This window comes from Paramormyrops kingsleyae, chromosome 10 (assembly GCF_048594095.1).
Source record: "Paramormyrops kingsleyae isolate MSU_618 chromosome 10, PKINGS_0.4, whole genome shotgun sequence".
In the NCBI taxonomy this organism is placed as follows: domain Eukaryota; kingdom Metazoa; phylum Chordata; class Actinopteri; order Osteoglossiformes; family Mormyridae; genus Paramormyrops; species Paramormyrops kingsleyae.
Window position 1 is genome coordinate 13,664,379 of NC_132806.1, and position 11,005 is coordinate 13,675,383.

The window sequence follows — 11,005 nt, forward strand, 5'->3', positions numbered from 1 at the left end:
AATAGATTAGGAGAAGTAGCGGAGTTCTGTCTTTTCTCCAGAGAATAATGTCAGGGAGCTGTAATTGTGAATTGCATGCAGTCTCGGCGCCACCTAGTGACTGATGAGTGCAAAAAGTAGGAGCCCGAACAGAATAATGATCACATTTATTTTTACGCCTCATGCAATAACCATGATTAATTGTGATATAATCGAAAAAACGTATTTGACAAAACTACTGCAACCAGTCGTTTCTTCACTCTTCATAACTTCAACTTAAACTCTTATCGGGATACCTCCAGCCTCACGTGAAACTCGCAACTTTGATTTTTAACTTCCTTCAAGCAAGGCAGAAGAAATGTACGTTGCAATGGCCTTACTATATTCTAAAATTGCGTTTAAAATCCCGTCACAACAATTTGCGTCTACGATCTGTTATCTTGACAAAGTCAAATACATTTATTAATTATATTACATTTGTATTTTTTTAAGTTACAAGACTAATTTTTCAAACAGCACACCATACAGCAACGGAGCACTAATAAACACCACCTGAATGAACTAGTTATTGTTTTTGTGTGTGTGTGTGCGTGCGTGCGTGTGTGTGTTATGCGAGAAAGAACCAATGAAAGATCAGCGGTGCTGTAGCGCCGCCTCGGTCATGGGTCACGTGACGTAAGGGGCTGGGGAAGCCGATAGCGGAAGTGCGTCTATGAGCCGCGGCCGGAGCGCATCAGGACCCTGAAGTTAGCCTGCGAGCAGCCGGACGGGCTGAAGCCGAGGCTGACGGAGCCAGTTCGCGTCCCGGTAGTTAGGACGGGTCGCTGGACGTTGGAGACAGTGTGCCGGAGCTTTTCATTAAAACAGGGGGGATCCCTGGCGGCCCCGGGGATGTAGCTAGTGCTATCTTAGCGGAGTGCCTGTCTGCGCGCAGCGGGGTACAAAGGCGAGGTGTCGGGCTGAGCAGCCACGGGACCCCGGTTCTCTGCACCGGGTACAGCCGAGTTTACGCCTCGTTTGTGCGTGTGTCTGACCTGGCAGACATTGTGGTTTGACGCCCTCTTCAGAAAGCGGTGGCCGCAGCTGATGCTGCTGTGAACGGCAAGGTAACGGACCACCGGGGCGGAAGGACCTCTCGGGGTGTGATGTACCATGGGTTTCGGTACCGGCGGTAGGCCGCGTGCTGCCCAACGGGATCGCGTTGGCTTAAGGTTAGGTCCAGAGTGATAAGCCGCAGTTGCAGACCTAGTGAGATAGCTGCCCTAACTGATGAACGTAGGGATATGTGAACGGACCGCTCTGTTTAGCGATGCTGCTGCGATTCAGTGTCTAGTCCAGGGGACAGCCGGAGTCCCCACAGCTGCCACCATTTGCCCATGTTTTTTGTGAGCCTGAGTTACGCGGTTTGTCACGGTGTCAGTGGCATGGTTCTCCCACAGGTGTATTCGTGCATGCTGGCGTGTGACTGGGTGAAGGGGACTTGAGTTGGCTTGCCTCTCCGTGCCTGAGTTGACATGACGGGCCCCAGGAGGAAGTCCACCAAGACGCAGGGTGGTGGCGGCGGAGGGGCGGAGCCTTCCTGGCAGGAGGAGCCAAAGGACTACATGAACGAATTGTCCCATGAAGTGCTCTGCCACGTGTTCCGGTGAGTTTTAGCAACCCAACACTGGGAATGGAAGCCACACACCCAGGTGGCCTAGTGATGTAGGTGGTAATGCCCGTTCCTCCTTTCCGTAAAGGTACCTCCCCATGCAGGACATCATGTGTATGGAGTGCCTATCACGCAAGCTGCGGGAGGCCGTAACACTGTACCTGCGCGTGGTGAAGGTCGTGGACCTGTGTGCCAGCCGCTGGTGGGAGTACATGCCCTCGGGTAAGAGCTGGCTTACAGCCTGGCACCAATGACGCTAGCAGTGGGGCGGGGGCGCATACGTCTGACTGCTCTGTGCCTGCAGGCTTCACAGACTCCAGCTTCCTCATGCTGCTGAAGAAGATGCCGGACCTGGAGCAGCTGTACGGCCTGCACCCCCGCTACCTGGAACGCCGGCGCGTGCGTGGCTACGAGGCTTTCAGCATCCCGGGGGTCCTGGAGGCACTGCAGGCCTGCCCGAACCTGCTGGTGAGCTAAGCTTCCAGCACCCTCCAACTGTCAGGGCCACAAAGCACTGGAGCTGAAATATTCTGTTCCATTGACAGAGAAGCTGGTTTCTTAAAACCTCTCTGAAGAGGTGCCTGGGGTGTGTTCCCTCTCCAGGGTGTGGAGACCTCTCACCTGGAGCTGGTGGAGGCCATCTGGAACTACATGCCACATGTTCATATCCTGGGCAAGTTCCGGAATCGCAACGGGGCTTTTCCCATCCCACCGGAGAACAAGCTCACCATCCCAGTGGCAGCCAAGATCCAGACCCTGCATCTCGTAGGTAGGTCCCAGAAGCTGCGCCCCTGGATTCTCACTCAGCAGACAGGAGCTGCTCAAGCATGTGGGCTTCCTATCTGCAGGCGTGAATGTGCCTGAGATCCCCTGCATCTCCATGCTGAAACACCTCTACCTTAAGTGGGTCCGCCTGACCAAGCCGCAGCCATTCAAGGACTTTCTGTGCGTGAGCCTGCGCACCTTCGTGATGAGGAACTGCGCCGGGCCCACCAACTCGCTCAAGTACGTGCCTCTGGTCACGGGCCTGGCGTCTGCCCGCAACCTGGAACAGCTGGAGCTTGTGCGGGTGCCCTTCCTGGGGGGGCTCATCCAACACGTAGTGGAGGATAGCTGGAGGTCAGGTGAGGCACTGGGCGGCCGGGGGTGCTTCTGTAGGGCTTCTGGAATGTCCAGGTGTGTTGGGGACATTCCACAGATGCAGAGGGGAAAAGGACCTCTCAACCGAGCCCCGTGGTCCAGGTCCGAGCTAGCAATGCTTGTCTCCAGTGGTATTTATGTCGTCTTTTTTTTTTTTTTTGCTGATCCAGGAGGCTTCCGTAATTTGCACACCATTGTCTTCGGGGCTTGTAAAAATGCCCTTGAGGTCGACCTAGGTTATTTGATCATCACTGCAGCTCGGAGGTAAGTGGGCCAACGGCCCGTGGCTGGGGTTGACGTGACCCCAAAAGATGTAGCTGGTGGGCGGATGGATGGAAGCTTAGTGCTCTCTGGGCTTTTCAGGCTGCATGAGGTCCGCATCCAGCCCTCGCTGACCAAAGACGGCGTCTTCTCCGCCCTGAAGATGGCCCAGTTGGAGTTTCCTCAGTTTGAGACGTTACACCTGGGCTACGTGGACGAATTCCTGCTTCAGTGTGAGTACAGACTTCCATCTGCTCCTTTATGCTTCGTGAAGCTCCTTCCTCCACTTTTTGGAAAGAAGTGAGCTCATCTTGGTGTCCATATCGGCAACCCATCCTGTCAAAGATCATTCATCACTAGCATTTGGGGCTAGGGCATCAGAACGGGCTACTTCAAAGACTGCTTCGGTAGTGCTATTAAAATAGCTTCACTTGATTCCTGGAGTTATTTTAGTGTTAGTGTTGGTGTTAGTGTTAGTGTAGCTGCCTTGGTTTGCTGGGTGTATACAAAACAAGAGCAGCGTGGGCAGCATGACGGCCAGAATCAGTATCACACTACAGAAATCAGCCTGCCGAGGCAGGGTGTTGGACGCGTGGGCTGGGTGATGGAGAACTCTCCCTTGCCTAGCCAGCAGTGTCTCGGATTTACACGGGCGTTGCGTGGCTCGAGGTGTTCATAGCAGTTGTGGACCTCTAAAGGTTATGGCAGAAAGTGCCCTTTGACATAACCAGGCCCCACGTTTTTTTTCTGATGGAGGAAAACAGAGCATAAAATTCCTACAGTCAGTGTTCTGCTTATCTTAGTTTATTATACCTCCTGTACCTCTAGGATTTGGGTTATGGTTTAGTCTATCTGTATCAATTTTCTAGAATCAAGATTGCAATATTTAAGAAAACACCCTCCCCCCATCCAATGATGCTCAGATGTTGAATTTATTACTGTGTGTGCTGTAATTTGCTGTGAAGCTAATTGCCTGTGAAACGGCCCATAACTGAAAGGACATTTTTCATAATGAGTCTTTCATGTTGGACATGGTGACTGACCCATAGTTGGTGATGGCATGTTGTGGTTGATAGTTTGGCCTGTGAACGTTTTTGGATGAAATCCCACAAGGTGAGCTGATGGACCTTTGAGCAGACTGCCACAGAGCCGGTGAGATGTTCAGAGTTCCTTTCACAGGTAAGATGAGCCACTCGGGGCTGGTGAAGTACGGCCTCGCGGACGTGATCGAGAATCCCGGGATCATCACGGACATTGGGATGAAGGCGGTCAATGAGGTCTTCTCTTCTATCAAGCACCTGCTGGTCTACAACTGTCCACACCTCCACAACCCCCACAGCTGGATCACAGGTGATCCCCCCCCACCCTCCCTCCCTAGGGGATCTGATCGGGAATTTAACAGAGCAGGTTTTAGGGAAAAGCGCACCCCGTTTACTTGGCCCCAACCCCCTACCCCCCCACCCCCCCAGATCATTCGCGCTGGAGCAGGCTGGTGGACCTCACACTAGTACGGTGTCACGCCATCCGCCTGGAGTCCTTCAGCCAGTTTGTTGAGATGCTTCCCAGCTTGGAGTTCATCTCGCTGGACCAGATGTTCCGAGAGCCGCCCAAGGTAAGCCATAGGGGATTCATGTGGAGTGAGGGGCTCTGGGATCGCCGTGTGACTGCCGTGTGGCTCGTCTCCTCTGCAGGGCTGTGCACGGGTCGGTCTCAGTGCTGGCACTGGGATCGGGGTTTCCTCGGCACTGGTGAGCAACCAGAATTCAAACAACGAGAATGACAACAATAACAACGCCAACGCAGACGGCGAGGAGGCGCTGGTGGGCGGCAACGAGCACGGTGGGCACGTCGCCCACGAGGTTGGCCAGGCCCCCCCGCCACAGGACCATGCTCCCAGTACGACTTGCATACGCCCCCCCCCCCCCCCATTTTCCCCTTCAGTCTAGACCAGCCAGCATCCTGACATGCCTGCCTTTGTGTTTCAGTGGTCGACATTGAGGCGGACCCACAGCGGGAGAACATGGAGGTGGAGTCAGTGGCGGGAGGCGCCTCTGAGGGGGGTCAACCAGGCCCCAGCCAGGCGGGGGGCGTGGCCCGAGCCGTGGACCAGGAACAAGCAGGTGGGTGTGCCTGGACATGGGTGTGGGTGAGGGTCCAAGCCCGTGGGATGTCAAACCAGCTCTGTGTGTCTAGTAATGAAAGCACCGGAAGGTCACCAATTCATATCTCGTGATCTGCAAAGCAATTTATGTTTGTGATGTGGTATTTACCTCACTTGTAAGTAAAATGAAGGTGAAATGTGCTGGAACCTCTGGTCTGGTTTGGTCTGAGCCAGCTGGCCTGCAGGTTTTAGTGGTTAGTATCAGTTAGCATCTAGCACCTGTCACACCCAGCTGTGCCACTGATCAAAGCTGTCACCTCTATCTGGGCCCCCTCCCACCCTGATTCCTCCTCCTTTGGGTCCCCAGGCCCCAGCGGGGTCCAGTCATCAGTGAGACAGCGCCCTGTGATGGTGTCGGACTCGGAGAGTGAGGACGAGGATGACACGGCAAAGGAGGGTGGGCCGGCCACGTCATCTTACTCGGATGTCGGTGAGAAGCTGCCTGAGGCGGAGGACGCAGCAAGGCATAGCGGTGTGTGGACAACTTGAAGCTCGGACCTGGGGACCGTGCTGCAACTGTCACGCCCCCACCCTCCAGCGCCTTATGAATTATGATTCTTTTCCACTGGCACCTAGAACCGAACCGTGCTGGGAACTGACGGTTTTCCATTGTAAAGTATGTGACCCAAACCCGAGTGGTAACCATGCTGACATGGCCCTGCTTAAGTGCGTGGAAATACCGGAATGGATTTTTAATGCATATTTACTCAAGTTAATTCGTCACTGTCCAAACCTGGTCACGTCTTTACTGAGCCGACCCTTCTGCCGTGGAAAACCAAAGCGAGCTGGAACCGCACTGTAACTAGTCTCTCTCTGCGGTACGCCTCAGGTACGGGTCCGTTCCAGTATGCCAGTGGAAAAGCAGCATTACATACACACATCTGGATCCGATTGGGAGAGCTGTTTGTCACTGAAAATATCACATCACGATGTGACTTATTGTCCTTGTCTCTTGTCCCCAAGGCAAAGGGAAGATACCCCTGCGTCGGAGGGGACCGCCCCCCCAGGAGCGCAGCTGCGAAAAGGGCTGTCAGGTGACCAGCGAGCAGATCAAGGCGGACATGAAAGCGGCTTCGGACACCGCCGAGCGGGGGGGGCGGGTCACTAGGGATGCAGCGGGGAGTGGCTGCGCAGTGGGAGGCTGCGTCTGCTCCATCCGCTGGAGGGAGGACTCGGCCAATCGGGAGGGGAGGGCGGAGCCTGGGGCGGGGGGCGGTGAGGGAGCCGTCAGGACGCGCTGCACATGCAGCAGGACTCAGGGCGGGGCCAGCAGTGCCAGGGGAGAGGAGCCCGGGCCAGGAGCACCGCCCAGGAACCCTAATAGTGAAGCCAGCGCTGGTACGGGCGTGGCAGCGGGTTCCACTGGTGCTGGTGGTGAGAGATCGGGTGCAAGGAGCATGCAGGGCTCTGTGGGAGACCCTGCCCCCCGGGAAGGATTCCCACGGCGGCCCATGACTCGAGCCCGCAGTCGACTCTCCTCAGTCTCACTGGTGTCTGAGTCAGGTAGGGTCTGTGCGGAGAGATGTTCTCTGCTGCCATCTTGTGGGCTTTCTGTGTTATAGACACGATAAAGGAACTGACTTGTTAATTTTGTGAGTGGTCATGTGACATCACCCCTTACAGAGCTGGCAAAGGCCAAGCCCCGGGTTGTGGGGAAGAGGAAGCGCACGGCAGACAAGTCCACCAGCACCAGTGACCCGGTGACAGAGGACGACCATGTGCAGGTTGGCCCCTCCCCCCTGGTGGTTTAGCCACCCCTCCTGTCAGGGCACATTCATGAATCTTCCCTCCCTCAGGTGCTGACTCTGAAATCTAAGAACCTGGTGGGGATCACGCTCACCAACTGCGGCATCACCGACCTGGTGCTGAAGGAGTGCCCCAAGATGATGTTTGTCCACGGTAGGGTCACAGCCCCCCCTCCCAGACGCCGCATGGTCGTCAACTCCATGTTGTGACCCCTCCCCCCCCATTGTGCCTCCACCCCCTCAGCAACACGCTGCCGGGTGCTGAAGCACCTAAAGGTGGAGAACGCCCCCATCGTGAACCGCTTCGACTACGCCCAGTGCAGGAAGCTGAACATGGAGCAGGTGCTAGACCAGATTCTCCGCATGCCCCCCGAAAGGAACCGCATCATCTACATGCGACCCATGCAGCAGGTAGGGGAGGGGCGTGCCCACCACACACCGCACCCTGCTTCCATCCCATACGATTCACTCCCACCTGGTTCGGCAGCATCTGTCAGTCCTGCTCCTTCTCATTTGCCTGTCATTTATTTCCTCCAGTTCTGGAGCCCATTTCTGGTTCCTAGGTCACCTAACTCAGGGTCTCCCATCTGACCTGCTCTCTCCTGTCCCAGGTAGATTCCCTGGCCCTGGAGAGGAAGCTGTTCTGTGGACCGTACCCGTATCACATCTGCATCATCCACGAGTTCAGCAACCCCCCAAATGTGCGGAATAAAGTGCGCGTGCGCAGTTGGATGGATACCATTGCCAACATCAGCCAGTGAGTCCCCACCATGAAGCATGCAGTCATTCGAACACAATGAGGGCAGCGTAATTACTGATTTATGTATTAGAAATCTTCAACTCTAATTCCAGACCTACAGGCTTTTTAATCTCCCACCAGATGACAGCATTTTCCACCAGATATAATTCAGTTCTACCAGCAGGTGGCACTGTGTGCCAGCGATGTCAAAACGCAGTGCATCCATCGGGCAGATGTATATCATGCTCTGCTCAGTGTAATTGAGATTGTTATCGCGGTTCTGCTTTGAATGAGCTCCCCTTTCCTTCCTGCGTTGGGGGAAAATCATGCCTTGGGGATGTAAATAAGCTTTCCCTTTCCTACAGGGAGCTCATCAAGTATGAGTTCTTTCCAGAGGCGACACGGACCGAAGAGGATGTGAAGAAGTACCCCAGCTACCCCTGGGGCCGAGACATCTACACCTTGGAGGGTGAGACTGGGACCCTTGGGGACGGTGGCACTATCCTGTCACGCTGACCAGCCACGTAGAAAGTTGCCTACGGAGCCCCAAGGCTGAGAATCTAACGGCAACAAGAAAAAACAGGATCATTTCAGGAACGGGGAGTATTGCTCCGTCTGTCTTATCTGCAGGCATTTAAATCAAATGTGTGGCAGCAAAGCACAGACAGGTTTTCCTGGTCACAGCTGGAGGGTCAGGGGCTGTGTGTGTCTGTGTGTGTGTCTGTGTGTGTCTCTGTGTGTGTGTGTGTGTGTGTGTGTGTCTCTGTGTGTGTGAACGTAGCCTCCTCTGAGTTCCCAAACCAAAATGGCAGCCTATTCAGTCTGAAGCTTCCTGTTGCGTGAGGTCATGAGAGCAAAGAGTTGTACTTCATACCCCTAGGGACCCAAGCGAGGGCATAGGACCCCCTCCCCAGCTGCTCTGTGCAGCCCCCCCCCTCAGCAGAGTCTGCATGCTTCTTCCAGCTGCTGTGCATTCTGCCTGCCTCCCCTTACTCGCCGTTCCTCCCCTACAGGGCTGGTGGATGGCGCCCCCTATTCCATGATAACGGACTTCCCGTGGCTTCGCTCGCTGCGGACCGCGGAGCCCAATAGCTACGCTCGCTATGACTTCGAGGACGACGAGAGCAGTGAGTGGGGGGCGTGTGGGTGGGAAGGTGTTAGATTGCTGACAGATGATCGTGTGTCTGCTTGATTTCTCAGACTGTGTAGCATTTTATGGTGGTTTGTTTACATTCCGGGTGGCATGTAATTCAGTTTGGTCAGAGACACCACCCCCCCCTCCCTGTCTCCATAGCTACTATCTATGCCCCCCGGAGGAAGGGCCAGCTGTCCGCCGACATCTGCATGGAGACGATCGGGGAGGAGATCTCGGAGAGGCGGCAGACGCGGCGTGGCGTCTTCCAACGCGTGGTCGCCGTCTTCATCCATTACTGTGATGTGCGTGGGGAACCAGTTGAGGACGACTACATCTAGGGGGCGCTGCAAGCTGCACCAATGCCTTGTTGCTGTTTACCTGTGTTTACATGAAGGGATAAACTGGCTGACTGTGTCCCTGTCACTGATGGCCACTTGCCTTTTGCAGTTTTTTTTTTTTTTCTTTTCATCCCTCTTTCCTTGACTGGCAGAAACCTGCTTCCGCTGTTGGGTGTGGCCCATCTATGCTGAGGGGGGGCAGGAGAGTGTTTGGCTACATGGATGTCACATGTGTGCACACACACGCATACACACGGACACGCACACGCAAAGCCCGAAGGAAACACCCTGTTAGATATGGTGATATCGGAGTGTTGTGCCCTGGCCTCCCCCAGCCCCGCCTTATGTGTGAGACCCCGCCCCTCACACCTCCTGGGCCCTATTGGGCATGGTGCCCTGTGCTGAAAGTGCCCTTACCTCGCTCACCTTTCGTCGTTCCTTCCCGTGTTCCTGCATCTTCCCTGACTACTCGCCTGTCCTCACTCTCAGCCCAGCTCCTGGTTCATCTGCGCTGCTGTTTATTCATCACAAAGAATGACAAAAAGGGAAGAGATCACCCTGCTGCGCTGTTAGGAACCATTTCACACACACATGCACACTTTGCCACCCCAGTTCCCCCCAGTGGTACCTTCTGGTCCTGAGCCGGTCAGTTGCAGTTGCCCCCCCACCTGCCTGATGTGGATCGTGCTTCTGTGTTAGTGTTCAGGCACATGCAGGTCAGTCCCAGATGTGGGTGCTGTGAACAGAGGGTGCATGTGGACTGTGAGACGAGCCCCCCCCCCTTCAGTCAGTCTGTCTTCCGGTGCTGGACCATCCTTATGCTATTTCAGGGAAGCAAAGAGGAACTTAGACAAAACTGCCCCCCCCCCCCACCCGGTTTCACACTGTTACCTGAGCTGGACTCGCACGGCTTTCCCGAAGGTGTCCTGTGAGCAATCAGAGGAAGATGGCTTGAAGACCTGTATCTGTGTGTGAGTGATTCATGCCTTCTGCTCATCTAGCCTGGCTACTCTCCTCCATTCCACCTGCTTTAATGAGCCCCGCATTTACTCAGGAGCTTCCCAGCATCCTGAAACCTGCAGCTGGGGAGGGGGGGGGGGGGCTTCCCTCCCCCATGAAGCCACAACTTGGCGTGGGTTCACGCTACAGCCCAGCATGGCACTAGCCTGTGGACACTACCGATGTACAGAACAGATATACTGTATTTAAAGGATCTTCTGAGATTTGTTTTATAGGTTTATATATATATATATAAAAAAAACTATTTCACATAATAAAAGTGAGAAGCTGAATGGGTTCTTTTGTGTTGGTCATTTTTCTGTGTGCTTTTTAAAATCGAGATCATCTGGAGGGACTTGGGTGGCTGTTTTTTGGGGGGTGGGTGGGACATGGCTGAGGTGTAGAAGGACACCACCTGGTCTGATTCAGAACATTCAATTTATTTTTGTATAACATATTTTCACAACATTACATTGTCTCTAACTGCTTTACATTATCCTTGCCCAAAGCCCCCAGTGAGCATGCTAGAGGTGACAGTGGATAAGGAAAAACTCCCTAGAAGGAAGAAATCTTGGGAGGAACCAAACTCAAAGGGGGAGGCCAGCCTCCAGGGGCCGGCAGAGGAAGTATAGAATAACAAAGTCCCAATTTATCAAGTAAAATTGTGTGTAGTTCAGGTATACATGTGGAAGGTCCAGCCGACGTCTGGGCAGGAAGGTGAGGAAGCCGCTTCCTTTGGTGGGATTGAGGGGTGTTGTGGTCCAGCAGCAAACCGGGGTGGACAACAGACGTGTAGTCAGGCAAGGATCTGCCCACCATCAGGAGAATTTAACAGTGCATTAATAAAACTGTGACAA

General features: G+C 54.4%; 1 protein-coding gene across 2 annotated transcripts; it reads left to right on the forward strand.

The window, feature by feature from the left end:
* The first annotated feature begins 667 nt into the window (after positions 1–667).
* Positions 668–10,445, forward strand: fbxo38 (F-box protein 38). 2 transcript variants are annotated; one of them, XM_023794996.2, is made up of 21 exons: positions 668–1,085; positions 1,419–1,624; positions 1,719–1,852; positions 1,935–2,098; positions 2,234–2,399; positions 2,479–2,754; positions 2,941–3,034; positions 3,134–3,264; positions 4,211–4,381; positions 4,501–4,643; positions 4,723–4,927; positions 5,017–5,151; positions 5,500–5,664; positions 6,156–6,695; positions 6,816–6,916; positions 6,989–7,091; positions 7,182–7,348; positions 7,549–7,694; positions 8,042–8,145; positions 8,690–8,803; positions 8,971–10,445. In XM_023794996.2, the coding sequence occupies exons 2-21, from the start codon at positions 1,494–1,496 to the stop codon at positions 9,147–9,149; spliced, it is 3,369 nt and encodes a 1,122-aa protein (XP_023650764.1). In that variant the 5' UTR covers positions 668–1,085; positions 1,419–1,493; the 3' UTR covers positions 9,150–10,445. The 2 variants fall into 2 exon arrangements, with proteins under 2 accessions (XP_023650764.1, XP_023650765.1); XM_023794997.2 differs by having other exon boundaries at positions 5,500–5,622.
* Positions 10,446–11,005: the final 560 nt, after the last annotated feature.

Bases quoted from the DNA above. Each gene is read 5' to 3' on its own strand.
- fbxo38 (XM_023794996.2), top strand. From the start codon at position 1,494: ATGACGGGCCCCAGGAGGAAGTCCACCAAGACGCAGGGTGGTGGCGGC. The intron at 1,853-1,934 runs GTAAGAGCTGGC...CTGTGCCTGCAG, and splicing joins GTGGGAGTACATGCCCTCGG to GCTTCACAGACTCCAGCTTC. The intron at 7,695-8,041 runs GTGAGTCCCCAC...CCTTTCCTACAG, and splicing joins ACCATTGCCAACATCAGCCA to GGAGCTCATCAAGTATGAGT.